Raw genomic sequence first — 16,268 nt, 5'->3', positions numbered from 1 at the left:
AGGACTTGCATCTAGAATATACAAAGAACTCTAAAAACTTAGTAAGAAAATGAAAAAAACTTAATAAGTCTGCCATGCTTTAGTATCACCATCACTGTAGGCTGGTAAGGTAGAAAGAACATTAGTTTTGAAGGAAACTTGCCTGTGATATCTAATGACTACATAATCTTGGGTAAATTAAATAACTTTTCTGAATTCCAATTAAAAATGGTCAAATAGTTTGAATACAGACTTTACCGAAAGACATAAATGTCCAATTGCCATGTGAAAATATGCTCATCCTCTCTAGATATTAAGAAATATCTATTTTCCTAGGTATTAGGAAAATCCAAATTAAACCACAAAGAGATACTTCTGCAGACCTAGTAGAATGACTTAAAAAAAAAAAAAAAGGCGACAATGTCAACACCAAGTGCTGCCAAGAATGTGAAATAATTGGAGCTCTCACACTTTGCTAGGGGAATGCAGAAATGGTATAGCCACTATGGAAAGGTTTGGTGGCTTCTTATAAAGTTAAATATTTACTTCCCATATGACCCAGCCATCCTACTCCTAGGTATTTACCCAAATGAAATTAACACGAAAATCTATATAAAAACATTTATAGTAACTTGATTCATAATTGCACCTAAACAGGAAACAACCCAAAAGTCCCTCAGCTGGGGAACGAATAAGCAAACTCTGGTATATACACACAGTGGAATACTAGTCAACAAGAAAAAAGGAATGATCTATTGATACATCTAACAATATGGATAAACCTCAATTGCACTATGCTAAGTGAAAGAAGCCAGACAGAAAAAGCATATGTAATGAATAATCTCATTCACATGACATCCTAGAAAAGGTAAAACTCTAGTACAGAGAACAGTGGGTACTGGCTTTAAGAGTTTGGGGAGGGTATTTTGTGTGTTTGCTTGGCAAGTGGTAGAATTATTGTGGATCTTGATTGTAGTGGTGGTTATACGACTACACATTTGCCAAAAACTCACAGATGTTTTTACTAAAAAGATTAAATGTTACTGTATGCCAACTTAAAAGTGAATACATGTTTAAAAAATGAAATGAAAATGTTTTCTGCCAATTTTTCTTTTCAAATTTTAAATTGTTTTACAGATAACAGAATAGAGCACCCACAGAGCACACTCTTAAGGAAAGAGTTCACGATAAATGGTTTACCTGAGTCATACTCTGAGTCCATTTTCACCACAGTCTTTAGGAAACACATTCTTTTTCAAGCATTAATCCAGCAAGAATCAATTGTTTAAAATAATTATAATTTCCATCAATAAAGGACTGGTTAAATAAATTACAACATGTCCAATGAAATATATAGAGCCACTTTATTTTTTGTTTTATTTTATGTTTTAGATTTCCCTAAAGGTTTATTTATTGGGGGAGGGGGGAAGGGACAGAGAGAGAGGGAGAGAGAGAGCAGAGCCCATCACGGGGCTCAATCCCATGAACTGTGAGATCATGACCTGAGCTGAAATCAAGAGCTGGATGCTTAACTGACTGAGCCAACCAGGCACCCCAACAATTAGTAAAAGTTTTAATGGAATAAAGGGTAGATAGTACAGGGTTATGGGGAGGAGGTTATGGAGGACTGGGGCAGGCAAAAGGTTTCGAGGAAGGCTGGTACAGATCTACTATGTGACATAGGTGATGGTTAGAAAAGTGTGCACCATACGGGAATATGATGCTTTTCACCTGTTTCATGTACTTTTCTGTACTTGTGGTATCTTTTACAACATAAAGGTCATTTATTTATTTAAAACTTTTTTTAATGTTTAAGAGAGAGAGAGAGAGATAGACAGTGAGTGAGTGGGAGAGGAACAGAGAGGGAGACACAGAATCAGAAGCAGGTTCCAGGCTCTGAGCTGTCAGCACAGAGCCCGATGTGGGGCCTGAAATCACAAACTGTGAGATCATGACCTGAGCTGAAGTCAGACACTTAACTGAATGGGCCACCTAGGTGCCCTGACATAAAGGTTTAAATACGGAAAAAAATTTAAAGATATCAAATCAAATAAAATGAACACCTGTGAATCCATTCACCACCTCCCCTGAGAACCAGAACATCACTAATGACCTACATCTACTTCTACCACCAAACATAATCAGCATCCTGAATATGATGTTTATTAATCTCTTGCTTATATTTTTAGCTGTATCATATATGTGTATACACATATATACCTAATCAATATATGGTTTATAAAAAGGGCATTGTATTGTATGCTGTCTTCTGTGCTTTTTTTTTTTCTTTTTACTCATTATGATGCTATTAAGATTCTTAAATGTAGTTGCATATTTTTGTAATTAATTTATTCACATGCTGTATATTTTCCCATTCTGCTAATATACTACAATTTATGTATTACCCTGTTGATGGGCATTTGGTTGTTTTGGTTTCTTTTTGAAGGATGAATAATGCTGCTATAAGCATTCTTTTTAAAATTCAAATATGGAAATTCACATAGAGAGGGTAATAAAGAATTATATTGATTCAATTCACATTATCTTTTTTTTCCTTGTCAAAGAGGGGTCCAAGTTTAGGGCTGAACAAGCAGTGAGGGAAGTGAGGTCATCAGTCCGGCCACCTTGATAGCTGTGGTTCTCCTTAGAGAGCGGGATGCTACAGCCTGATTGCTCGCATATGCTTTCTTAAAAGTTTGTTTATTTACTTTGAGAGAGGGGGAAAGAAGGGGAACAGACAGAGAGAGAAAGAGAGAGAGAGAGAATCCCAAGCAGGCTCTGCACTGTCAGTGTCATGTGAAGCTTGAACCCATGAACCGTGAGATCATGACCTGAGCCAAAATCAAGAGTCTGATGCTTAACTAACTGAGCCACTCAGGTGCTCCAAGATAAGATATGTTCATAGTTTCCTTTTGGTTAATTCATAAACATAATTCACCATACATAGTTTTTGGTTTTGTAAATGTCCAGTGTCAACATTCAATATATGTTCATAATCAAACTTAACTCCAAAAATCCATTCCAAAGTCGGAAGATTAGGGACTGTCTGGACTGTCACCATCACTGTAGTCGGGTAAGGTAGGAAGGGCATTAGTTTTGTAGGAAGCTTGCCTGTGACGCCTAATGACTACATAATCTCAGGTAAATTAAATAGCTTTTCTGAATTCCAGTTTCATCATCTGCCAAAAGGTTACTGTTTCTGTAAGACAGGGGCAAGCACAAGCCACCCAGGGCACCATTATTTTTTACTGTGCATGTGACAGTCATCACACTTCCAGTCAAAGAAAGCCTTCAGCCTGAGGACCTCATTTTCACCACTGGCTTCAGCTATGGGGAAGCTGCCTATTCCTCTTTCTCAGGCCCCTCCCTGTGGCCTTTCTTACCTGCTGTCTGATGAAGCTGCTTTCCCAGGCTCAACATCAGCAGGAGGAACATGATCTGTACCCGATCTGAAAGAGACAATTTAAAGTCTCAGGGTCTTCTCGTGATTTGGTCACTTGCTCATTCCTGAAAACAGGGAAATGACTTGTAAACAACTGTCTGGGGGGAGGAGGCCGTAGAGTGGGGCAGAGCAGAGCTTGAAAGAGAAGTTATTAGTTGAACGCCTGGAGGAGAATGGAGGGGGGGTAATGGGAAGCGAGGCATTCTCTGTCGATCCAAATTAGAAGCTCTTCTTCCTTTTTTGTTTTTGTTTTTAATTTTTTTAAATGTTTTATTTATTTCTGAAAGAGAGAGAGAGAGACAGTGTGAGCAGGGGAGGGTCAGAGAGAGAGAGGGAGATACAGAATCTGAAACAGGCTCCAGGCTCTGAGCTGTCAGCACAGAGCCCGATGCGGGGCTTGAACCCATAAACCGTGAGATCAAGACCTGAGCCAAAGTCGGAGGCTTAACCGATTGAGCCACCTAGGTGTCCCTCTTCTTCCTTTTTTGAATATGAACCAATCCTCACGAGTCACCCACACTACTGATTGTCAGAACCTCCCTGTCCCTTCCACAAAGTCCCCTAGTTTTTTTCAGTAGTGGGTCCTTGAAAACCAAATGATTGTCTAATGAATGCTACACACCAGCTTCTTCAGGTGGGCTTGAACTCTGGGAGTCAAATACTCAGCACACAGTACAACAGAGCTAAATTCTCAATAAGCACTTGATACTTGCCTGAGCAGGTAAAGTGACAAGTATCACTCTTTTGAGTGTTGTGATGGAGTTTGCTCATCATCTGAACTACCTGTTACTAAGCAGTTTAGACAGAAGTGGCGACACTAAGTAGGTGTCCGACCTTGGTCTTGATACACCTCCTAAGCTTCCACCTTTGCTCAAAGGCTTTCTCCCATCCAAGGACTTCTCGTGGCTGAGGCAAAAGGGACAGGATATAGTACTGTCAGCTATTCTGTCTTCAAAGAGGCTTTCAAAATTTTATTAGCTATGGAACCATTTCTCCAAGGGAAACTGGTTGGAGCCATACAATCCAAATCAGATACAAGCAGAGCTCCTCTGAGTTCTCAGTGTGATAGAAAGCCAGCAGAGGATTTAGATCTGGTGAATGACATGATCTCATTACATTTTTAAAAGAGGACTCAGCTTTGGTGTAGACAATAGACTCTTGGGAAGAAAAATGGGTTGGACAAGATAAGAAGCAGGATGATCAGTGAGGCATGTTTTCACAGAAATGATGACAGTTTGGATTGAGTGATGGCACTGGTGGAGGTGAGAAGTGGTGCATTGGAGAGTATATATTATATACTAATATATATTTGTTCTTTAAATTTATTTTTTCCCAACAGCATTATTGAAGTGTAACTGACATACGATAGAGGACTGTGTGTGTGTGTATATGCATATTTGTGTATACACTTATATATGGAAAACACAGGCAATTCAGTGGTACAATTCAGTGGTTTTTAGTATATTCACAGAATTGTGAAACCCACACAAGTATCTAATTTTGGATTATTTTCATGACCTCCACAAAAAGGAACCCAATACCCACTGAGAGAAACTTCCCAATCTCCCTTCCCTCTCCTTCCAACCTCTGGCAACCTCCAATAGGCTTTCTGTCTCTATTGTTTTCCTTAGTCTGGATATTTCATGACACACTGTGGCCTTTTGAATCTAGCCTCTTTCAATGAGTTTAGTATTTTCAAGATTCATTTATGTTGTAGCACCTATCGGTACTTCATTCCTTTTAATGATTGAATCGTATTTCATTGTATGAATATAACATGTCTAGCATTTCATCAGCCAATGATCATTTGGGTTGTTCCTAAATGCTGGCTTTTATGAATTATGCTACTATGGACATTAATGTACAAATTTTTGTGTGGATATGTTTCCAATTCTCCTGGATATGTTGGAGTAGAACTTAAATAGTAAATCTATGTTTACCTTTTTGAGAAATTGCCAAACTGTTTATCAAATATATAATTTGCGAATACTTTCTCCCATTCTGCAACTAGTCTTTTCAGTTTCTTGATAGTATTCTTTGAAGCACAAATAATTTAATTTTAAAGCACAAATTATTTTAATTCTGATGAAGCCAAATTTATCTATTTTCTCTTTTATTGCTTGTGGCTTAGGTGTCGTATCTGAGAAACCACTGTCTCACCCAAAGCCACAATTTATATCTATGTTTCCTTCTGACTATTTTATGGCATTGGTTCTTATATTTAGGTCTCCAATCCCATTTTGAGGGCTTTTAAAAAGATAATAATTGTTCTTTTATAGACTAAATCATCATAGTTTGGGCTACTGGAAGTCCCTTCAAGGTAGCCTCTGTTTCCTTTTCACACAAACCTATTAATCTTGGAAAGTTTGTTTTCTGTTCAAATTGCCTTACATTGACTTCATGTCTCTGCTGCCCACACATGCAATTAACCTTTCTCTAAGAAGTCTTAGGATTTTTTTTTAAATCTAGAAACAAAACAAAAACAGTTTACCCACTTCTCTCACCCCCTAAACCCCTGCCTCTGGCAATCACCAATCTGTTCTTTAGATCTATGAGCCTGGTTTGTTTGCTTGTTTGTTTTAGATTCTACATGTAAAAAAAAAAAAATCATAAAATATTTGTCTTTCTCTGTTTGACATATTTTATTTAGTGTAATCTGCTTGAGGTCCATACATGTTGTTGCAAATGGCAAAATTTCATCCTTTTTTGTTGAGTAATATTCCATTATGCGCGCATGCACACACACACACACGCACACACTTAGGTTAATTCCATATCTTGGCTATTGTAAATTATACTGCATTAATACTGCAATGAACATGGAGGTATACATGTCTTGAGTTATATTTTCATTTTCTCCATATAAATACACAGAAGTGGAATTGCTGGACCATGTGGTAGTTTTATTTTTAATTTTTTTTAGGAACCTCCATACTTTTTTCCAGAGTAGCTGCACCAATTTACAATTCTACCAAAGTACACAGGGGTTTCCTCCTTCTCCACATCCTCACCAACACTTCTTATTTCTTGTCTCTAGCCATTCTGGGGCGCCTGGGCGGCTCAGTTGGTTAAATGACCGATTTCTCACGGTTCGTGGGTTCAATCCCTGCATCAGGCTCTGTGCTGACAGCTAGCTCAGAGCCTGGAGCCTGCTTCAGATTCTGTGTCTCCCTCTCTCTCTGACCCCCCTGCTCATGTCTCTCTCTCTCTCTCTCAGAAATAAATAAAACATTAAATAAACATTTAAAAAAAGATACTAGCCATTCTAACAAGTGATATCTCATGGTGGCTTTGATTTGCATTTCCCTGATGATTAGTGATGTTGAGCACTGTTTCATGTACCAGTTGGTTATCTACATGTCTTTTTTGTAAAATTGTTTATTCAGATCCTCTCACCATTTTTATTTTGACTGTGTGTGTGTGTGTGTGTTTCTAGTGAGTTGTTTGGGTTCTTTATATATTTTGGATATTAATACTTTATCAGATATACAGTTTCCAAATATTCTCTCCCATTCTGTAGGTTGCCTTTTAATTTTGTTGATGATCTCTGTTGCTGTGCAGAAGCTTTTTAGTTTAATACAGTCTTAATTTTTAATTTTTGCTATTTTGCTTTTGCTTCTGCTTCTGTTGTCAGATAAAAAAATCATCACCAAGACTAATGTCAAGAAACTCATTGCCTATGTTTTCTTCAAGGACTTTTTTGGTTTCAGGTCCTACATCCATCTTTAATCCATTTTGAACTGATTGCTGTGTATGGTGTGAAAGAGTGGTCCAGTTGCATTCTTTGCATGTGGTTGTCCCATATTTCCAATACTATTTACTGAATGCTTTGGAACATATTCCTCAGTTTCTTCATTTTGCTGAACTCTCTTGTTTCTACATTGTGGATGAAAAAACTACTTTCCCAGTATTGAAGGACTAGTCTTACATAGGAGATGAACCTTGATGTTCAACCCTGTCTCATCTCTTGGTTGTCTTACAAATCTTTGTGTTTGTCCAAGCAGCTGATTCTATTTTTTTTAAATAGCTCCCAGTAGTGGGAGATGTGTCTGTCAATATCCCGAAGGGGAGGATCTTAGCATCTAGATCCAGATTGACTGAAAGTCAGATCCTCAGGCATAGGCTTGTAAAAATATGGAAATTTTATAGTCTGGCAGACTGCAAGTGTAAGTCCTATGGCCACCAGAACCAGGCAATTTGGAGGTGTCTTCTGGGTAGCAGTCACAAAAATGTGGGCTCTAGATGAGTATATAAGCTTTCTTCTGGGTCATGCTGGTGAGCTGAAATGAAGCCGAGGGAGAGCACCAAGATGGCATCCATAGCCTGTGTTCCTCAAGAGCAGCTCTGGAGGCCACCAAATGTGTGCAAGACCTTAACCCTGCCCCTCAGGCTGAAGCTCTAGAAGAAGCAAAAGGGATTTCCTTGCAGAAAGATTAGGGTGTGTGCATCTGTGCAGGGCTCTGGGGGCATCAGCCTGCCCAGAGCTATCTCTCAATCTCACAGTCCCCTGGAACCTAGGAATTCAAGCCCCCTGGCCAACAGAGCCAGGTGATGAAAGGGTGGGAAGTCCCCCGGACAACAGCTGCAAAAAAATAGTAGACCCAACACCTGTAAGTTTATCTGGAAGGAAACACTAGTGCTCTGTAGTGTGTCAGAGGATGAGTGTGCAAATAGCACCAGCCTTCCAAGGTCTCTGGAAAGGATTACACTAGCCCCTACAGGTGTGTTAATCAGAAGTCTGCCTCTCAGGGTGCAGTCACAGATGATTAGCTAATAGGCTTCCTTCACAGAAAGACTGAGCTCCTAGTTCTATGGCTACTCTGGCTCCCTTACATTTCCACGTGAATTTTAGGGCCAGCTTGTCCATCCTCCCCCAAAAAGGCAGTTGGAATCTTGGATCTTGATAGGAATTGCACTGAATCTGTAGATCCATCGGGGAATATAGCAATCTTCACAATGTTAAGTCTTCCAAAAATGAACATAGCATAATTTTCCATTTACTTAGGTCTTCTATCTTTTCAAATAAGACCTTATGAGATTTGCTGTCAGGTTGGATATGTAGTTTGGCCAAAACAGATAAATCCCAGGAAATTTTCCAGATTTGAGGCTTGAGGCATTAGGGCAACACAGGTGCTATTTTTGAAACTGGAGAAGATGGAGGAGAGAAACAGATTAAGGAGCAGAAATCAGTATGTGTTTGGCATGTACTTGGTTTGAGATGCCAACTAGACATCCAAGTGAAGATGTTTAGGAGGCAGCTGGATAACAGGGGGTCCAGAATTTGAGGTAGAGATAAATTTGGGAGTACTCAATGTCTCCATGTTACTTAATGCCATAGGGCTGTGTGACCTCACCACGAGAGAGACGGGGGAGAATAAGTGTCCAAGGACTGGGATGTGGGGCATTCCAACATTTATGGATCCCTGGGAGGGAGGACACTAGCAAAGAAAATTGAGGGGAAGGGTAAAAAGTCCAATTAATCCCGCCTTTTATTTTTATTTTTCTGATACTGTCACATCTGGGCTCTTGCTGATCCTGCAGGGAGGACTGGCCCCCCACCTTAAGGATTAGTCGGTTCCAGAGACAGTGAACAACTCACCAGGAGGGTTCCTTTCAAATGCAAACTCCACACTCCAACCACCTCCTTACTGCCCCAACCACCCTAGCACCAGGTACCACACAACAAGGGATAACCCCTATGTTCCAGATCCTGACGAATGATTTTAAACTAGACAATTTAAGCCTGCCTTCCCATTCCTTCTCATGGAAACCACAATAAAGACTCCTGGCCACATTTCCCTTTCTGCTCTGCCTCCTGTCTGAGCCGGGTGCTTCCCTGGGTGGCCCCTGCAGGGTGGCATGCCTCCTTTTCTCAAGATCTAAAAACACAATAACCTATTTTTTCTGTCACAGTTATCTCCTGATCTGTTGGCCTCACCATATCTCAATTATAAGGAAACCTAGAGTTTAAAAAACAGTGTTCCAAGGAAGGGGTGTTCAGTTGACTCAAATGCTGCTAAGAGTTGGCATTAGTAGTGTGGAGGTCATGAGTGAGCCCATTTGCATGACGTCAGTGCATTTGATGCAGATGAAAAACTGTGTGAAATGAAAGAAGGTAAGGACTAAGAATGCAGAGACAACAGAATATAGGCAGTGCTTCAGAGAAGAGTGTTTCAAAAGAGAGAGCAATGAGGCAGTAGCTAGAAGGACTGTGAGGTCCACAGAGGGCTGTAATCTTGTTTTCATTTTAGAAAGGGACATATTACCATGGGTACCAATTAGGAGCACCATCAAGTGCTTTCCATAGGGAAATGCTTGACCTCAGCTGGACTTGAAGACCTCTTCCTTATCGAAAATGCAAAAGTACCCAGAAAAGAATTCATCTTTATGCGCTGCACTTGCCCAGCAAATCTTATTCCTGGAGCTCAGAAGGATAGCGTGTAACACGTTACGGCAACAAAAAGGACGCCTGCCTCACCCAGCCCTGGCTGTAACTTCCCCTTCTTTCTTGCCCGTCTAAGGGGACTTTCCTTGCATACTGCCTCCTTTGGCCAACACAGAGATAAATACTGCTATGAAGGTACTTTCCAACAAGCAGCTTCTTCCAGCTAGGGACAGTCTCTTCTATGCATTGGATAAGAGTTCATGCTCTAAAGTCAAACACATCTGAGCTCAAAACCGGAGTCTAAAAATTATGAACCCCTAAGACCCCAGGCACTTTATGAACTCTTTGCGCCCCATGTTCCTGTAATGCCAATAATATTAACACCTACCTCAAGCCAGAATCTTGCATGTGTCATCTTAAACCTACGCATCTCTCATCTTGCAAATCCAGCCCATCCCCCACTCCTGTTAATTCTATGCTGGGAAACTTGTGGATGATGACTCTTCTTTGTACCACCTCACTTCCATCACCTTTATTCAGCATCTCATCATTCCGCTTTATACCATAGCAGAGCATCCTGCTCAAAATCTTTTGATGGCTCAGCATTTCACTGAGAATAAAATCCTCAGTCTGTCTAGTAGCCCAGGCAAGAGGGACTGCTGGCTTAAGCACTATGCTTTAACGGACCCAACAGTGGCCATGCTTCTGGTGTTTGCAGAGCTGAGAGGATCCTCTGGAGCCCTTGACCCGCCCCCATTACCCACCTCAATCTGGGTTCTTGGGACTCTGGAGTTCTCTAAGTGGTCCTATGCCTGCTGCCAGGCCTACGGGGCTTCTTCCCCAGATCCATTCCCTCAAGAACAGATCTTGTTGCCAGTGTGCAACTCCCTACATCCAGGGACTTTCCTTGCTCTTTCTGATGAGACTGTCTTATGCAAAATCACACCACCAGCACTCCTCCAGCATTCCCAATTCTCCTTCTCTCTCTTACTTTTTCAAAGCATGCATGACCATTTGACATCCCACATAATGTACTCAGTTGTTATATTATCATCAGCTGTCTTCGATAATAATCTAATCACCAAAAAGACAGAGATGTTTGATTTGCTTATTAACACCTTTCAGTCCCTAGAACTGTGTCTGGCAGGAAACTGGCACTCGGTTCATACTGGATGAATGAATTCTCCCTTTACCTGGCAGAAGGCTCTCCTGAGCGCTGAATAATCAAATGTGACCATGTCACTCCTGCTTACAAGACTCCAATAGCTTCTGTGATTTATTAGGTAAAGTTCTCCTGCGCATGGGCTACACAATTTTTTCTGATCTGGTCCTTCCTGCCTTAACCACAGGAGTAATGCAGGCACTTTCCATGACTAGGCCCTCACAGGTGCTCTTGAGATTCTCATCTCTCTTGTCTAATCTCCTTTTATTTTGTCCAATCTTATTTCCCCTCTATATCGGTTTTTAGGTTTTTACCAGAGCTCAAAGAAACTGTACTGGGTCACAAATATTTCCTTAAGTGGCCTTACATTCTTATGCACTCAACACAAGTAGATAAGCCTTTCCTAGCTGCTCCAAGCTGTTCCTTCTGCCTCAGTTGTTATCTGCTATTCACTACTGTTAGCACTTAACTCCTTCCTGGTATATTAATTTGTTACATATCTGTCTTTCACGCTAGAACAAAAGCTCTTTGTACTGTATTAGGTCCTAATAACAATTTTCTTTATCTCTGTGTGTGTTTGTGTGTATGTGTGTCTGTGTGTTTGGTAAATGTTTATAACTGTTTATAACGGATAATGACTGTTCCCTGAAGGAACAGATGAATGAGTGCATGTGTGGCAATACAACATCACACTCTAAGACTACTGGCCCCCAGGTGACTCCTTCTTCTATTAGAGAAACAGAAGACCTAACTTGTTTAATAATTTTGTCCCCAAATAAAAGAAATTTTCATCAGTTTAAGTCACTCACAGTACAATGGGCTTCTAATGGGGTGGAGATGTCATCACCCCTGGAACTGCTTAAGCAAAGGTGTATGTTGAAGGAAGCCTTTCCACAAGAGGTGGACAGTTAAAAAAAAGATCTTTAGTAAGATTATTTAAAAGAATGTTCCCATAGGTACCTCAAGCTCCTCACCAACCACCCTCAAAATGCCAGTCTCTCTCAATAAGATCTTTGACCTCCTGGTTCCTTAGGGAAATGACATATTCTGAAAGAGCAGATTCTGGGAACCTTTAATATTAGGTAAGTTTGAACTCTTTTATATTCAGGCTGGTAAAGCCTGAAAGAATTTATTTGGAGAACTTATGGAGTGCACTGCCCAAATTAATTTGCTCAAGCATCACTTACAAAACATCCATATGTAAAGCACTCCTTTGGTCAAAAGAGCACAGAGATGACACTTCTCTGTGAGATGAAATGAATGTGTTCAAACAACCATGCTTTCCCTTCAGTCTCCCCTTTCAAAATTCACATTTGTTTTGGACAAAGTATCTAACTGTCCTGGACTGCGTGGCCATTCATTTTTATCTTAATTGTATATTCCTTATGTATGTGTTTGTGCTCGGGTTTTCACCAGGCAGAAGATGCTCAGTAGCCATCTGTACTAGGGCAAACTCCTCTCTAAGGAATACACTAGAACACGACTAGAAAAAAACATTTTCAAAAAAAGGAAAAACAAAAAAAGTAAAGAAAAAGGATTTTTCAATCAAATAATCAAGTTAGCTGAATTTTTAAACTTCTGGATAATTTTTAACGAACACTGGGTAATTCCCGACAACTCTGCCTATGGACATACTGTAGTGGTTGGGGTCTAGTCATGGTATGAGATGGAACAGGACAGCAGAGGATACTAGATTCTAGAACATTTTTCTGTGGCCCTAAAAAGAGTCAGGAAGGGAGCTCTCAGTCACAAGATGCTCAGTCTTGAGAGAGAGAAGAAAGGCCACTCTTTATTTTTTTTAATTTTATATATTTATGTATTTATTTACTTACTTATTTTAGACCTTCAGAATCCATCATTTTTAATCTGGAGCAACTTAAAGTTTGTAATAAGGGCCACTCTTTTTAGATTGGTGAAGAGTCATGCTCAGAGTTATTTATTTATTTAATTTATTTTAGACCTTCAGAATCTCTCATTTTTAATTTGGAACAACTTAAAGTTTGTTTGTAATAAGGGCCACTCTTTTTAGATTGGTGAAGAGTCATGCTTAGAGGGCTCCCCTGGCCACTCGGGAAGCTGCTTCTCCCAATGGCATGGTGGAAAGCTTTGAGCTAGGCATCAAGAGACATTAGTCAACTTAACGACAGTTCAAGTGTAACTTAAAGTGCATCTCAACTTTTTAGCCAGTGTATATGATACTCCCACTTTATGCACGTCTTTAAATTAGGGAATCCATTCAAATCGAGGTGGGGAATCAAGATTAGGATTCATGTTAGAAAGGGTCCTTGCCCTCAAAGACATTATACTGCAGTCAGGACATTAAAAGTCTGCACACATGAAAAAGGGTAAGAAGTGATGTGAAAGATTTTTGCATGAAAATGCCCAAGCTGTGCAAGCTGCCTGGTGGAAGGATGCTTCTTGGGTTGAGTGGGATTTGGGGAGTTGGAGCTACTCTGGAGGTCCTGCAGAAGAGCTAGAAGTAAAATCACAGCTTCACAGACACAGGGCTTGTTGAGGACAACCAGGAACAGCATATCTAGACCAGAAATGCAGATGAGACATGTCAACGGCTTAATGCCAGTTAGAGCTTGTCAACGCGTGACAATCCCAAAGAAGTATGTACGTGGTTTTTTTTTTTTTTTTTGTCTGTATAGAAATGAGGGAGTGAAATTGAATTCCAGTCACTCAATGAGAGGATCAAGATATTAATTCAGATGTTTGGTAAAGCCTCTGACCTAGGTTCAGAAAAGGGAAGAAAGGCAGAGGAAGGAAAAACTTGTTAGAGAACAATTCACAAACAATTGACAAAACAATTGACAACTGATCAGCCATACAGGAAAGAAAGAGAAGCAACAGGTTGGCTGTGGTTTTGAAGCCTGGCAATCCAGACAATGCTGATGCCATTGCAGAGGGGTGGGTGGAGGAAAGATTAGATCAAGAGCTGAGTTTTACAGGGAATGCTGAGCTGACTAAAGACTCGGGGACCATGAGGTGCAGGAGACAGGTGGAACGGTAGAGCAGGCTGTGACACGAAGAGACCACGCTGCAGAAGCCTCACTGCAGGGGGACTTAAGTATGCCCCAGTTAAGTCACCTGGTATATCTGGACACTGCTATGTGGAATAAAAACATCACACAACAATCTATGCGTTTCTATCCCATGCATCTTAAAGCAAGTCAGCTTGGAAGCACGACCAGAAATACTCTCTGAGCTCATCTGCACTGCCTCCTTCTCAAATCAACCCCCAACTGCCCCATGTGTATTCCACAAATGCACAAACGACCCGCATCTGGGGATTCAGCTGTGGGTTCATCAAATCAAATCATTTCCAACTCAACAGGCACCCAGTGAGCGCCTCTGCATGATCGAGGCGTTGTGCCAGGCACTTGGGATTCAGAGAACCTAAAAGTTGTAGTCCTTGCCCCCAAAGACTTCCAGGTGAACAGAAAGGCTCCTGTGAAGGAGGAATCTGGGGAGAACACACCTGGAGGCTGCAGGTAAGGAAGAGCTGCTGGTGGAGAGAGTTCAGGTAATGAAGGCGCACAGACCACTTCTGAGAGGCAGGAGCAATATGGCTCATCCATTCATTGACTCTTGGACTTGGAAGGGAGCTTGGAGAAGTCCAGTCCACTGGCATTTGACTCCTGATACTACATCTGATTACTGTTCACACTGAATATTCTTGCTGCGCATTGTGCACACTGTACTGTGCATAGAATTTCAGGGAGAGAAGGCTTATTTACAGGCAATTTCACTCAAGCTGCTCACTTCACCCCTCTCCCACATGAAATCCATGGTCCTCTCTTTTCTACTCTTTGCACCTGGACAGTGAGCCATACTTAGCAATTAGTGTCTTTTCAGTTAGCTCATCTTGCTCTAATCATTTTATATAAAAAAGTCAGTCTTTTAGTAGGCCCCAAATAATCCCTTTTTTTAAACTAATGGTTGCTTGTATTTTTTTAAATGTTTTTTTATTTATTTTTGAGAGAGAGAGAGAGAGAGACAGCGTGAGCAGGGGAGGGTCAGAGAGAGAGGGAGATACAGAATCTGAAACAGGCTCCAGGCTCTGAGCTGTCAGCACAGAGCCCGATGCGGGGCTCGAACCCACAAACCGTGAGATCACGACCTGAGCCGAAGTTGGACACTTAACCGACTGAGCCACTCAGGCGCCCCTGGTTGCTTGTATTATAAATTAATTTAATTGTAGTTGGGTTTTTTGTTGTTTTTCTTTGTTTTAAACAGTTTATTCTTAGAGCAGAGCTTGTAAACGCAGATTAGCCTGGAATGTTGATTGCCTGCCAGAGGGATAATTACAGCCAGATATCTGATGTAAAACAAAACAAACAAGCAATTTTTAAAGTTCCATTAACCCTCCCTAAATTCTAAGCTGAGAGACAATCTCAAGATGATTATTTTTTTTTCCCACTGCACATTTATTCTCTTCAGGGGAAAAAAAAAAAGTCCGCTCATAAAACTTCCCAACATGAGTGATACGTGGATGAGCGAGCTTGAGAGACAGCAAGATACGAGCTTGTTGGCGTGCCTGAGCATAACCGCCGAGGCGGACTTTCTCCTGCCTGCAGTGATGTGGAGTGAAAGTGTGCCCACACTTACCTGATGGTGGCGGTTTCATCATCCTCTGCAACACCAGTTCAGGGAGAAGACCCCAACCTACTGGATACTCGCATCAGAACTTGGGCCCACCCCGCAGGCAAAGACGTTAAAGGAAGGAAAACAAACAGTTGCTCCTGCGTCAGATTCAGTCTTAAAAGTCAAGTAAACAAACAGCCGAAACCAAACAAAACCAAAACAAACAAACAAACAAAAAAAAAATGCAGGTTGCTCCCTAAGCCGCTACAACAAGCTGCAGCTCCGAGCCAGGACTCTTTGTGGCTGGCGGAGGGATATAGGAGGATGGGTCACAAAAGGCCGTCTTGTAAAGTACATTATGCAAGAGGAGAGAAGACATGTCTCCGTCTAGCTCGGGCTTCTTGTAACACGAGGGTAATTCACAACAAAATTAAGCCTGAGGAACTGCCTGAAGCTCAGCCTACTGAGAAGTTTTGGTTTCTCTTTCAAGCATTGCTCCTCCTCTGCCCTCAAGGGCCCCTTGCAATGCGTCCCTGGAGAAGCTGATGCGCTGTTTATTTATCAGGAGGGAGGGAGAGACGAGACCAGCATGTTCTAGCTGCGGGCCAGGAACGTTTCGCAGGTGCCTTTGTTAGTCTCCCAGTGTTGTTGCAAGCAGTTAACCAGAGACTGGGTAGATAAGACAGCAGACACTATGCTCACTGTTTTCC

At 41.1% G+C, this 16,268-nt stretch overlaps 1 protein-coding gene across 1 annotated transcript in view; it reads right to left on the bottom strand.

The window, feature by feature from the left end:
• The window catches only part of PDCD1LG2 (programmed cell death 1 ligand 2), a 62,100-nt gene extending 46,161 nt beyond the window's left edge, over positions 1-15,939 (bottom strand). The window contains exons 1-2 of the mRNA XM_077759472.1: positions 15,583-15,939; positions 3,363-3,428 (exon numbers count right to left, since the gene is read on the bottom strand). Of these exons, the coding sequence (XP_077615598.1) occupies positions 3,363-3,428; positions 15,583-15,604 (88 nt within the window). The 5' untranslated portion in view covers positions 15,605-15,939. The remainder of the gene's footprint in view (positions 1-3,362; positions 3,429-15,582) is intronic.
• Between the last annotated feature and the right edge of the window lie 329 nt (positions 15,940-16,268).

This window comes from Crocuta crocuta, unplaced genomic scaffold (genome assembly GCF_008692635.1).
Source record: "Crocuta crocuta isolate KB4526 unplaced genomic scaffold, BGI_CrCroc_1.0 scaffold41, whole genome shotgun sequence".
NCBI lineage: Eukaryota > Metazoa > Chordata > Mammalia > Carnivora > Hyaenidae > Crocuta > Crocuta crocuta.
The sequence above is the reverse complement of the archived record's forward strand: the minus strand, read 5'-3'. Positions and strand labels throughout refer to the sequence as shown.